The sequence below is a fragment of the Tupaia chinensis genome, unplaced genomic scaffold (assembly GCF_000334495.1).
Source record: "Tupaia chinensis unplaced genomic scaffold, TupChi_1.0 Scaffold143593_1, whole genome shotgun sequence".
In the NCBI taxonomy this organism is placed as follows: Eukaryota; Metazoa; Chordata; class Mammalia; order Scandentia; family Tupaiidae; genus Tupaia; species Tupaia belangeri.
The window spans coordinates 191813-205495 of record NW_006203439.1 but is presented as its reverse complement, the minus strand read 5'-3'; the positions used below and the strand labels follow the sequence as shown (position 1 = coordinate 205495).

The 13683-nt window shown below is 39.3% G+C and overlaps 1 protein-coding gene and 1 pseudogene across 1 annotated transcript in view; one reads left to right on the top strand and one right to left on the bottom strand.

Annotated features, from left to right (window-relative positions):
- MORC1 (MORC family CW-type zinc finger 1) overlaps window positions 1-13233 on the bottom strand; it is a 195307-nt gene extending 182074 nt beyond the window's left edge. The window contains exons 1-2 of the mRNA XM_006164206.1: window positions 13152-13233; window positions 6351-6404 (exon numbers count right to left, since the gene is read on the bottom strand). Coding sequence (XP_006164268.1) covers window positions 6351-6404; window positions 13152-13216 — 119 coding nt within the window. The 5' untranslated portion in view covers window positions 13217-13233. The remainder of the gene's footprint in view (window positions 1-6350; window positions 6405-13151) is intronic.
- Window positions 4695-6343, top strand: LOC102490442 (39S ribosomal protein L30, mitochondrial pseudogene; annotated as a pseudogene).
- Window positions 13234-13683: the final 450 nt, after the last annotated feature.

Sequence of the window (13683 nt, the reverse complement as noted above, 5' to 3'; positions counted from 1 at the left end):
AATTTTTATTACATTTGACACATTGCTTTTCCATTTCATGTTATGATTTTGGCATTTATCTACTATCTAAAACAAAGAATAAACTTTGAAATTTTTAAAAAAAAGATCGACAAAATGGATTTAAACAACAACAAAAAAAAAAAAACTGGTCTGAGAAGCCATCTACATTCAACCTGTGAGTGGCCCCTTTCAGGGATGAAGGCAACTGAACATTTTCTGCTTAGACTTCACCCTCCACACCCCAAGATCTAGTCAGGAGAGGCAACACACAGAGCCTATCAGAAACCATCTATATTTGCACTTAGTGGCCCTGTTCAGGGATTAGAGCAACTGAAGATTTTCTGCTCAGATTTCAACCTCTGAACCCCAACATACGGTCAATCTTCACATACTGAGTGTCTAGACAGGTCTTGGTGCACAGTAGCCAAATATCTGAAGAGTTTTAGGGAGAGTTTCAATTTCCACTGAATCTGCTACACAAAGGAAAAAAAACAGAACTGCAGGGAGATCACAGATCATCTCCTCTTGCACACCTCTGAACACTCAGATTTAACTCCAAGAAATTAAGAAAAAATGTATAATCCATCAGATGACCAGAAACTACCACAGAGGCACAAAAAATATGAGAAACCAAGAAAATCTCTCTCCCCCGAAGAACAGAATAACTCCTTATTATCCACAGACAGTTCAATGGAACTTGTGGAAATGTCAGATAAAGAATTTAGAATATTCATAGTGACAAAGCTAACAGAGATGCAAGGGAAGAGAGATAATGAAAGCCAGAAGATGCAGAAGAAAAGAGTCAAAGAGTTCCAGGAGGTGAGAAAGTTCTTGCACAATCTGAAACAGGAAATATATACCATAAAAAATAATCAAATGGAACTGTTAGAGATGAAGGCTATAATACAGGAAATCAAAACCTCCCTTGAAAGTATTAAAAGAAGATTAAATCATGCAGATCAAAACTCAGATGTAGAAGACAGAACCTCTGACCTAGAAAAATTCACCAAAAAGACCAAGAAAATAACCCACAAAATTGAGAATAATATACAATAAATACTAGATACCATTAAACACTCAAACATGTGATAATTGGTATCCCAGAAGGTGAAGAAATTAATAAGGGCATTGGTAATCTAGTCCATGAAATCCTGAAAGAAAACTTTCCAAACTTAGAGAGGCATTCAAATATCCAGACACAAGAAATACAAAGGACTCCAAATAGAATCAACCCAAGATCTTCGCCAAGGCACTTCATAATCAGATTGACCAAAACCACAAAGACAGGATACTAAAATTGACAAAAGAGAGACATCAAGTTACTTACAAAGGATATCCCATCAGACTAACTTCAGACTTCTTATCAGAAACAATGAAAGTAAGGAAAAAATGGGAAAATATTTTCAAAGTGTTAAGTGAAAAACAATTTCAACCAAGAATACTATACTCCCAGCAAGATCATTCTTCATATAAGAAGAAAAGACAAAAAACATTCTCAGATAAACAAAACCTGAAAAAATTTACCAATACCAGATCAGCTCTCCAAGAAGTTCTGAACAGAGTGCTATACCAGGAAAACTAAAGACACACAAAAATGAGAGTCTAAAAAACAACCAAGAAAATGCCCAACTTCCAGAATTTAAATGGAATGATGAGACAGTAACACCACAAATTCAACAGAAGAGAGATTAATTACATGAGACTGAACTGGCAAAACAGAATTTTATGACTTCGACTAAAACATTACTGATTTTCCTCTATGCTCTGTTATTCCGATTTAAGGATTTTTGTCTGCTTTTGAGTGGTTGATAGATCCATATACCTACTGTTTGAACAGAATCTTTTTTCATGACTTAAAGTCTTAAGCAAATTTCTCTTAGCATTTTTTTATTTATTAATGCTAACACTGCTTTTCTCAAAATAAAAAAAAAAATACATTTAAAATATCTATTTAATGACCACAGTAAGCTATATAGCTTCAGCTAGATGCTACTTTATCATATATTCATTCTACTCACTGAGTTTTAAGCCTAAAGTCAGATGTATATTCATAAATATGTATATATCAGTTTCACTTGGTATTGAAAGTATTTAGGTTAATAAAGATCTTTTGTAAATCAATAAAATGTGAAGGGAAAAAAGGGTACAGAAGGCAATTGTAGATACCAGAGACAGTGTGGAAGAAGAAAAGGAAATATCAGAGGGTGAAAGGTAGGGAATCAAGGGGGTAGGGGGAAGAGGAAGCAAAAAATAAAAGAAACAAGAAATGGAAATTTGTTTGTTGACGATAAAGTATATAGGGATGACCTTGACTGAGCCAGTATACAGTGTGTTCTGGACAGAAAATCTCATGTTGTATGCTGTGATGATGTACAGTGAATGAATGTAAAATAATTTAAAATAAAGAAAGAAAGAAAAGAAAAAAAAAACTGGCCATAGAATAATTCAGAAGTGACAGAACCATTTTCATGACATATTTTAGCTTTAAAAAAAAGTTAAAGAGGACTGGTCCTAGAAGAGAGTTGCTAAATGTATGTGGGGAGCTGCAGTCCACAGGGCCAACTGCAGTTTGAATCCTGGCCCTTGGTGGTTTGAAAGACACCCTGGGACCACATGCATCTATGTCCAAAATCCCGATTAGATGGAGAAATTGAAGAAATGGCTTGCAGTGTGACCACATCCCACTGGGGGATGCCTTCTATATCTCTCTCATACACATGCATACATGCCACCTAGCAATAAAAAGAAGGGTGTTTTTTTTTCTTAATGAAAAAAAGTTAATATATTGTAGAATACCCTTGTGCTTTAGCCCAGCACACTTTATCTCTGAATAGCTGCTGCATTAGGAGGAGACCCCTAACCATCCTTTCCTATACAACCACATTTTCTACTCTTTCTACAGTATTCTTTTAATATTTTTCAGTTCTAATTTTTCTAATGATAGAAAATCACCACGATATTGAATTACAGAAAAAAATCTCTTAGAGTAACATAGGACTTTATAAAGACCTCTGTGAGACCAGCTGAGCATGTGGAATATCTGTATCATCATTTGATGTCAAATACCAGCATCTAAGCAGTGGCAGCAAATCTAAGTATCCACTGAAGACAGAGAACTGAGGGGCACAGGTTGTCCATGTGGGAATACTGAGGAATGGGGCAAAATGGAAGGTATAGTTTAGTCCCAAGAGAACACCTGCTGCCCCTGATCCCAAGGAAGAATGTGTCCTCCAAACTACAACTTTTCCCAATCTTTCAAAGGAAACAGGGGATCCAGATCTCTCATTTGGCATCTCATGTTCCTTAACCCTTTCAAACTATTCCTTTTTCTTTTTTTTTTTCTTTATAAATGCTGTGCAAATTTTCACTATGAGCCAAGCAAACATGAGACAGGCTGGACCTGGTCAAGAGGCTGCTAGTTTACATCTGCTGCTCTAATCATAGCACTCTTGGTCCCACTTCTCACACTCCCCTGAGTCTGAAGTTTTTATTTCTCAAAAACCCAATCAGCCTCTGTTACATAAATTGTCCACTTTTCTCATTTTTTTCTGCATCCTAGTTTTATCTGATCTCCTTTGTTGAATGAATGAAACAACTTCAGAGGGAAAAAAAAGGCAGTTGGCAAAACAGACAAATGTGTTCTCTCAGAGTTATAGATATTGATGTGAGATTTGCCTTTTCAGAGTTACAGATATCAATACAGATGCCAAGTTAAATGAAAATGGACCATTCAGTAGGAAGTAGAAAAAATGGAGAGAGGAGGATCAAAGCCTTGAGCAGAAGCAATAGCAGCAACCCTGAACTCCTGTAGTGAAACTAACCAAAAAGGTTCATCCATCTCAGCCCCATCCCTATTAGCTCTTTTTAAAAATTTTTATTATTACTATTATTATTATTTTTATTTTGCTACAGGTGCATGTGCTCACTGGGGAGACAGAGACAGAGAGATCAAGAGTGTGTTAGAAATCACCACACACACACACACCCCGAGGGGATAGCCACACCACAATCCCTTCTCTATTCTCCCTTGAGATTTTTGGTTACACATGCCCACATGCCCAATGTGCTCTCCAAGTTGCTGGGTCCAGGACTTGACGGTGCAGTTGGCTAAGTGGGATCTAGCTGCCTTAATCTCCATGCCACCTGCTGTCACTGTTGTTAGTTCTAAGTTGAATTTGTGACTGTCCTGACCAACCAAACTTATTCTTTTTCTCTCTCCACTTCCTTATGATTCCTTTAGTTCCATAGAGAGAGGGTTTCAAAAAGGAAGAGCTGGAGAATTTTTACTTAGTGCTAGGGACAGTGTCAGAAAGGAATTTCTGGACGTCTGGTTAACCTACTGCACTCTGCTAGTCACAAACTCAGAAGGCCCATGTGCTTTCTAAGGCTAAAACTGGTAGACAACACAAAAAGCTGTAACACAGTTATCAACCAGTGCCAGGGAATCTGGGTCCCACTACTGAGATTCCTGATTTAACAACTACACGCTATTTCTTGGGTGGACTTTGTTTTCTGTAGAAAAGGGAGGGGAAAAATCTTCTGGTATTAGGGAAATACAAACATATAACAAGTCAAATACCAGTTAATTTAGCTAAAAATAGAGTCCCTTGAAGTCTTCAGAAATATACTATTGAAAAGACTCATGCTGAATGTTTTAGTGGGCGTTGCTTTCAGAGAGAACAGTAGCTACATCTATGGCAGAGATTTTGTACTCAATAGTTGAGAGGTCTCCAGGCAGTCTACAAACGGTGACAAAAGGTACGGAGTCTCTCATCTGCACAGACTGGATTCGCCACACATTTACCAGGTCAAGAATACCAGATAAAGCATTTCAGCCTTCATCTGCCAATCGTGAAAAACACAGTGGGGATCCACAGCACCCTCATAAACTGCACATTGTTATCAGAATAAAAGTGCAAAAAGGCATCCATACTAGGAAAAAGATATAAAGATGCTTGGGTTAGAAAAAGCACGTACCCCTCAAGTTCATAAGGATATCCCCTCGGTGAATGTGAAACTGAAAGTAGTAAAACATTTGGTAAGAATTCAGCCCCTGGGGAGTGGCAAGTGTCATGGTAGTTAAGAACTCTGGACTCCCACATAGCCGACCACTGTTCGAATCCTGGACCTGGCAGCTTGCTTTCTCACTCTCCCTGTCTCTCTCTCTCTCTAATTATTTAAAAAAGTAATCCAGCCCCTAAGATTGCCCCAAGGGCTTCCAACAGAGGAGAATGTGTCTAACACATGCCTCAAGATTACAGGTGAGTTAGTGGTGCAGTAGCTTTTGAAACCCATGGAGCCAGAAGTGGTGAGGTACTGATGCCATAGCAGTTTGAGGTTAGAAAATACAAATCATTGTTATTGAAAGATGGTGAGAAAGTGTTTCATTAAAATATGTTCTAAATACTACAGAAGAAGGAGAAGGAGGAGAAGGAAGAGAAATATACTGAGTAGAACTTAAATTGTTAGAGGGCTCCTTAAATAGCAGTATCTTTCTCAGAGACAGTAAGATGGGATAATGGAGTTCTGAAGCCAGACGGCCTCAGTCTGAATTCTAGCTTTGCCAAATATTAAATGTGTGACAAATAAATCATCTAACCTCTGTGTATTAATTTCCACATATGTAGAAATGAGATAATGCCCACCTCAGAGTGTTGTCATAAAGATAAATGAGTTAATACCCAGAAAGTATTTGTGGATGTTTGATACACAGTAAGAGATAAGCAACAGTTACCTATTTTCTTAACTATATAATTTGTTTCAACCCAGATTTCAATAAATGTCCAAATCCAAATTAAATTTTAAAGACAAAGCATACATTGACATATAATTTTTAAAATCTAAATGAATATCTGCTATTACATGGTCACTAACACAAAACCAAGATTTTATTTACCTGTTTTCCAAGTTTGATCATAAATACATATTAAGTAAAGGTGAAAAAATTCACTTTCTCACCTGTAATATGATTTTTATGGGCTATCAAGTCAAAAGACACTCCAGTTAGGGGGAAAAAATGTCATTATCTTTTTATTTCCAAATGTAATTAGACCAGCGACCAGCCATGGTGACCCAGCTGTGATGCAATGTTCTGCATTGCAGAACCCACATGGGAAGGTCCCAGGTCTGCATCCTGAGGTTTCCCCGTACACTGGGCATGAGTGTGCCCATGATCTGAGCTGGCTGGGGGTGGGGAGGTGGGCCAGGGCATGAGGACCCTGTTAAGAGTGCCTGCCTCTCTATCTCTCTGAAGAAATAAATAAGCATATAGATAAACAAATAGAAACAGAGAGAGACTAAATTTAAGTCATGAAGGTCCTCAATGACTCTTATTCACAGATGAAGTTTACCTTGCATTGTCCAGTAATTCTGCCAATGCTCCAAAAAGGAAGCTGTGAGTGGTACTGAAAAAGAAAGAGTAGAAAAAGTTAAACTAGTTGTGTAATCAGTGTAAAAGGTTCAAGGCATTTGTAGACAAATGTTCCCCAGTTCTAGACAGATAATCAATTAAGAAGTTTTTCTAGAAACAACTGTTTCAGCACAGTCAAGATTCTGAAATAGTAAGCTCTCCATTACAAAGACAGGAGTAAGAACACATTTGCCAAAGTATCCTGCCCATTCCCAATAAAATAAAGACTTTCAGACCTTACTAATGTTAGCACGAACACTGATCTTTTAAAATTTTATATAAAAAAGAAAAAAAAGTTCTAAAATAAGGTGTGGGAACAGTCAGACAATTGTAAATTTACTGAAAGGAAGTGCATTGTATAAACAAAATAAGTAAAAATTATGATATGTAAGTTATACCCCAGTAAAGTTAATTTTTTTTAATTTTAATGCTTTACTTACTTATTTTTTTGAGAAGTGGATTATCTTATCAGTTACAATAGGCTAAGTTATACTGGAGTTAACAATCAACCTCCAAATTTGTGTGCTTTTATATAAGAAAGTATATTTTTATGTATAGTACATATGCCATGAAGGTCAACAGGAGACCTCTGTGTGTAGTCACTCAGGGAGCCAGGATGAGAGGGGCTGTATTTCAACATGAACTTCCATGATCAAAGCCCCAAGGAAAGGGTAGTTGGAGTTGAGTTCTATGAAGGAAATGCTTTCATTAAAAGGACGACAACTATCACTCTACTCATGGTTCATTGGCCAAAATAAGTCATGTGATCACACCTTTCCTTCAGGGGGATTGAAGATATACAAGTCTTTTTTGTGTGTATGAAAGGAGAATTTTCATGTTTATAAACATGTAAATGATCATCATAATTATATGAGGAGTCTCCTTGGAGCAAACCTTGAGGTCCTCTGGTCTGCTGCCTTCATTTTACAAAAGAAACCAAGGTCTTACCAAGATGAGGATTTTCTTTTTCTGCTTTTATTCAATCACTGTATATCATTACATCATGAAAATTAATTTTTCTAGCACTAATATATTGTATATTAGTCCGGTTAAAGATACCATCCTAGGGAACCAGCAGTTAGCGTAATGGCTATGTCGCTGGACTCCCACGTAGTCCACCGCGGTTTGCGTCCCGGACCCGGTGGCTTAAAACTCACGCCGGGCGCGTGTGCGTGCATGCCCAAGATCCCGAGAGGAGAATGGAGGAGAAGGGATTGCGGCGTGACCATCCCCCCTGGGGGGTGATTTCTCGCTTTCTGTCTCTATGTCTCTCTCTGTCTGTCTGGCGAGTGCACATGCCCTACAGTGAAAATCTCTCCAAAAGAAAAAAAAAAAAAGATACCATCCTACATGTTAACTTTAACAAATAAATTTCCTTTTTTGTCCCTTAAATATTCTGCTTCATTATCCCCTTGATTTCTTTCCTGTCATCCTCACCCATTTCCCACCCTCCTCCCACACCGTTGCTAGTACCCACAATTGTACTCCATGCTTTTATATCTTCCAATATTTCAATTTCTGCCATAGTGTACAGACATTCTGTATATATTAAGTGGGGACATACAATCCCTCTCTTTTATAGTCTGGCTTGCTTCACTTAGCAGTCAATCTTCCGTATTTGTCCACTTTCTATCAAATGCCAGGGACCTGTTGTTTTTTGATGGCTAAGTAGTATTCAGAGTGTTTATGAGCCACATTTTTTCAACCCATTCATCTGTTTGTGGACATTTAGATTGGCTCCATATCTTAGCAACTGTGAATAATGCCACAACAAACATGGATGTGCAAGTACTTTTTCAACTGATTATATTCCTATCCTTTGGGTAGATACCCAGGAGTGGAACTGCTGGATCAATTTGGACCTCCTATTTGTAGGTATTTAAGGAACCACCATACTGTTCTACACAGTGGCTGTACTAATTTATATTCCCACCAACAGTGTAGGAGAGTTCCCCTTTCACCACAGTCTCACCAGCACTTATCATTTTTTAAATCTTAGCCATTCTGACTGGGGTTAGATGGTATCTCATTGTGGTTTTGATTTGCATTTCCCTTATTATAAAGGATAAGTATGCATTCAAGTAGTGATTCTTCAGAAAATAATTCATTAGAACCATATTATTTAAGACCAAATTGTTTCTGAAGAATATTCATCAAAATCATGGTCTGGAAACCAGCAGGTAGCATAGTGATTAAGGTGCTGGATTCCCTCAGGGTCGACCGCGGTTCTAGTCTTATACCAAGCAGCTTGAAAATCATGCAGGGCATGTGTGTATGAATGTGCACAGTCCCAGTACGAGAATGGAGGAAAAGAGTTTGAAGCATGACCAACCATCCCTTCTAGAGGGTGATTTCTCTCTCTCTCTCTCTCCTCCACCCCCTCCCCCTTTCCCTCTCCCTCTCTGGCAAGCACATGTGCCCCATGGAAAAAAAAATGTTAAAAAAAAAAAAAAAAAAGTTGTGGTCTGATAAAATGCCATAAGGCTCAATCTTCTAACTAGGAATTGGCAGAGGACCCCTTTTGCCCCACCAATTTGATTTGTCTGTAGAATCTTTCCACCTTTAAAAGCCTGCTCCTTAAATAACTTCATGGATTACCTACGGTCACCCCCACCACCAGACCCTTGATAAAAGAACAATCTACACAGCCCTAATTACAACACTTTGAAGGCTGAATGGTTATCTGTGGGTGAAATCAAGCTGCCTTTTGGGTCTCACACTTACTTTTCATTTCCTGATGTGGATATTTCAATCAGCAACCTTATTGCAGCATTAAGGGAAGATTTAGTATGCAATTTTTTTTTCTTTTTATTTCGTAAACAGGTAATAGAAGCAAGCGATACATATATAACAAAAAAAGTTCATTTGTGAAATAGAAAGCACCACCTGCAATGTCTCAGAGTCTCCAAATACCTCAGGCCACAGAACAACATTGTAGCTTAAAATTTATTCTTAAAAATACACATATATATACACATATTGAGTTTTAAACTTCAAACACAGGTGCTGATGAAAAGTCTCTTGAGTTGATTCAGCTCTAAAGTTTGTAATTTTTAAAAAAAATGGTATTGTTGCATAAAGTTGTCCTTCATGTAAGAAAAAGCCAGTATAAAAATCTAAAATGGCGGGAACCAGCAGTTAGCGTAATGGCTATGTCGCTGGACTCCCACGTAGTCGACCGCGGTTCATGTCCCAGACCCGGTGGCTTAAAACTCACGCCGGGCGTGTGTACGTGCGTGCCCAAGATCCCGAGAGGAGAATGAAAGAGAAGGGATTGTGGCATGACCATCCACCCTGGAGGGTGATTTCTCGCTTTCTGTCTCTATGTCTCTCTCTGTCTGTCTGGCGAGCACATGCACCCTATAGTGAAAAACCTCTCCAAAAAAAAAAAAAAAATCTAAAATGGCATAAAAGAGAAGTATAAGTGATATACTTTACAAAATCAGCACTTTAAACCATAAGCTCTTCTTATGAATTTAAAATACATGATTTAATACACAAAATGTAATACATAAAACAAGCCTTCAGGAGAGTAACTATAACTATTCTGACAAAAATGCCACGAGCTTCTGTACTGGTTCATTACAGAAATTTCTACCTCAATTTCTTATCATGTACATATCACGGACCATGTGTACATACAGAGAGGGCTTCGCCATCTCAAGGCAAGTTGATGAGTCCACAGAAAGCACACAGGAAGCGCAGAAAGAGGACATCGCAGACTGTGAGCAAGGACTCTCTTCCGCCACTATAGGTGACAAGATGGAGAAACTGCCTGAGGAACAGTGGGAGTCAGGGAAAACCTTTCTTGTTACAAAATTAGTCACCTTCCTTGGGAGTGCCCTTCAGATGAATGTAGTGCTGGAGTTTTTATGGCCAGCCATTTTGAAAGGCATTATTGTGGCAAATGTTGTCTAACTTACTGTTTCAACAAATCATAAGACAAGTAATTGTTTATGAGTTAATAAAAGAAATGAACTAATCTTTTTAAAAAAAAATACCCTAAACTCAGTCCCAGAGGATGGAAACGTTCCAACAAAGCAGGAGATACAAAGATTACAAGGCGGATACAAGCTAAGCTGACCAGTTTATGGTAAAATAGGGTGAGCAGGTTAAGATAAGGGCTTCTGACCACATGGGATGAGCTCCTATTTGGAACTACCTGCAGTTGGAAACCAATGTGGGGCTTCTTTTTTGCATTTTAGATTTTTTCGCTTGCAAGACAGACAGACAAGGAATCACCCCCCTGGGGAAATGGCCACACCACAATCCCTTCTCCTCCACTCTTGTCTCAGGACATTGGGCATACATACACATATATCTATCATGTTTTTCAAGCCAACGGGTCCGGGACGTAAACTGCAGAGTTGGCCATGTGGGATCCAGCACCTTAACCACCATGCCATCTGCTGGCCCATCATTGTGGTGTTCAAAGCAGAATGTCATGTCTGGCTTACCTGTTTTTAAAGAAATTTTTGCTACAGGGTGCATGCACTTGCCAGAGAGAGATGAAGAGAAAGAAAGTGAGAAATCACCCCATAAGGGGGATGTGCATGCCACAATTCCTTCTCCTCCATTCTCCTGTCAGGATTTTGGAAACGTACGCACACTTGCCTGGCATGAGTTTCCGGCCACCAGGTCTGGGACTCAAACCCCAATCAGCCATGTGGGAGTCCAGCACCTTAACCACTATGCCACCAGCTGATCCCTATTAGGTTTACTCTTTAAAAACCTGGCAGGTTTGCAGGAAAATGGACCACAGAGGAGCCAGAATGGCAAGCAGAGAACCCAATTGCATAGTTACATGGAAAGAGAGAATGTCTGGAAGAGAGATGATGATGGCTCAGATTAAAACTGTTAACACTGGGAAAAAAATGGATGAATTTGGATGAATTTTAGAGAAGGATGTACTTAATGATGGATTGGACATGGGAAAGAAGCAAAAAAAGATAAAACATCATTTCTGTTTTTTACCGATGGATATTGCAAACAAAATCTCTTAATAGCTGGGGGTGGGGGGAGGCTGATATTTTCTTCTTGCTTCCTCTGCTGTTACTTTTGCTGTGAAGTTACCACATCACCAACTGAAAATGAGGCTGGGGATGTGGGTAACACAGGTAGGTTGACGGGTGAGACCAAGAAGCTATAGTTGCACATACTACAAAACTGAGGCTAAGGAACTTTTTTGAGCTAAATCCAGTCCTTCCAAGATTGGACATGTTTTTTCTTCCTTTCTTTTTATTTATTTTACATTCAATTGCTGTGTGTCACTACAGCATACCAAATGAATTTTTCCATCCTGAACACATTGTATATTGCTTCAATCAAAGATATTATCACACATATCATTATCGACAGTTTCCATTTTAGTATCCCTAAAATGTTTTGCTTCTTTCTTTTCTCCCTTGATTCCTTCCCTCTCACCTTTCCCCATTTTCTACCCTCCTCCCACATTGTCTCTGGTGTCCACAGCTGATCTCCATGCTTTTATACCTTCTAATCTTTCAGTTTCTGCCATAGAGTGCAGACATTTGGTATATATTGAATGAGGACAGACAATGCCTCTTTCGTAGTCCAGCTTGCTTCGTTTAAGCAGTAAATCTTCCATATTTGTTCACTTTCTATCAAATGCCAGGGTCTTGTTGTTTCTTTATGTCTGAGTGGTATTTTGAGGTGTGTATGTGGCACACGTTTTCAATCCATTCATCAGTTCATGGACGTTTGGGTTTGTTCCACGTCTTAGCAATTGTGAATAATGTTGTAATAAACGTGGATGTGCAAGGGTTTCTCTGACTGAGAGTATTCCAGGCCTTGGGATAGATAGCCAGGAGTAGAATTGCTGGATCATCTCCCTTTAATTACATTTTAACTATTTGTTACACATTTTCCAGCTTGAAATCATGCTCAATAGAGAGATAAAGAACAAATATCTGAATATTGCTTGTTTTGCTCTATTATCTTTAAATTATAGTTTGTGCCACACAAGGCCAGCCTTCCCTTATTTTCTTTACATCTCCATTTCTGTGGTTTTAAATATGGTACATTTCTTATATCAGTGTGGTACCTATAGTAAACCCAAAAAACTGAAAGATTCCAAAACATTAACAAAGCGTGGTGAATCACACAGCACTGTTAGACTTCGCTGTATTAGGAATGACAGATGACACAAAGAACTTCTGTCACCTGCCTCTGGTAGGTGACAGTATTTGAAATAGCACCTAATGAGTGTTTCTAAAACCCATCTGGGCATGGCAGAGAAGAAAACATGCCCAAACAACAACTAAAAAGTGAGAATCTGTTCCTCAGAGAGGTAACATTTTTGGAAAAATTCAGGAAGCTACACAGGTTTAAATCAATAAATGCTAATTACTCTGCTTGAAGGGCAACTTTAACCTTTAAGTGATCGATGTGCTACATAGACTAACGGTAGGCCAGATTTCATAGAATTAGGTTCTACTGACCAAAAATTAAATAGTTTTGTTAAATGATAAAATGCGAGGCCTTCCTACCACCTGGGGGAATTGAAGGGCACCAAACAGTTCAGTCTAGGCCAGAATATATATATCCTTATTGCTCTTTTACTACTTAAAAAAAAAAAAAAAACTCAAATACATCAATATTTCCGTAAATCGATGACACCGATTTCATGTGGGTTTTCTGAACTGAGTGTTCCGCTAGGGGATGGGAAAACCCTTATTCACTGCAGAGACCCTCCCCTGCTCCGACCCACAGAGGCACTCACGAGTTGGCGTGGATGAAATCCAGATAGAGCTGGGCCCGCCGCAGCGCAGCGTACTTGTCGCCCATGCCTTCGAACACGACCCTCGCGACTCGAGGGGGTGGTGACCTCTGACCTGGGAACAGTTAGCCCACGCCCACGCCCGCACTCACGTCCACACCGCGCCGATGTCCACGCCCCCACTGGCAACCACGCGCTTCCCCTGGCGGCCGCAGCGGGAAACTCACTCTGCGCTGTCGGCGGAAGTCGTTCTTGGTTGCTGGGTCTCCGTCTCAGGTCCAGAGCTTCAGAGGGACACCCCTCAGTTGGCTCCTCTTACAGGACTGAGGGTCATGTAACTTTCTTAGGAAGTTATTTTTCTCCCTATCTTTCTGGATCATTACCTAACTGGAAAATAAAGCTGGAGACTAGGATTGCAATTCGATCAGACCTGATTACCGTCTCTCTCCCTCTCTCTCTCTCTCTCTCTCTCTCTCTCTCACACACACACACACACACACACACACACACACACACACACACACACGCACACAGA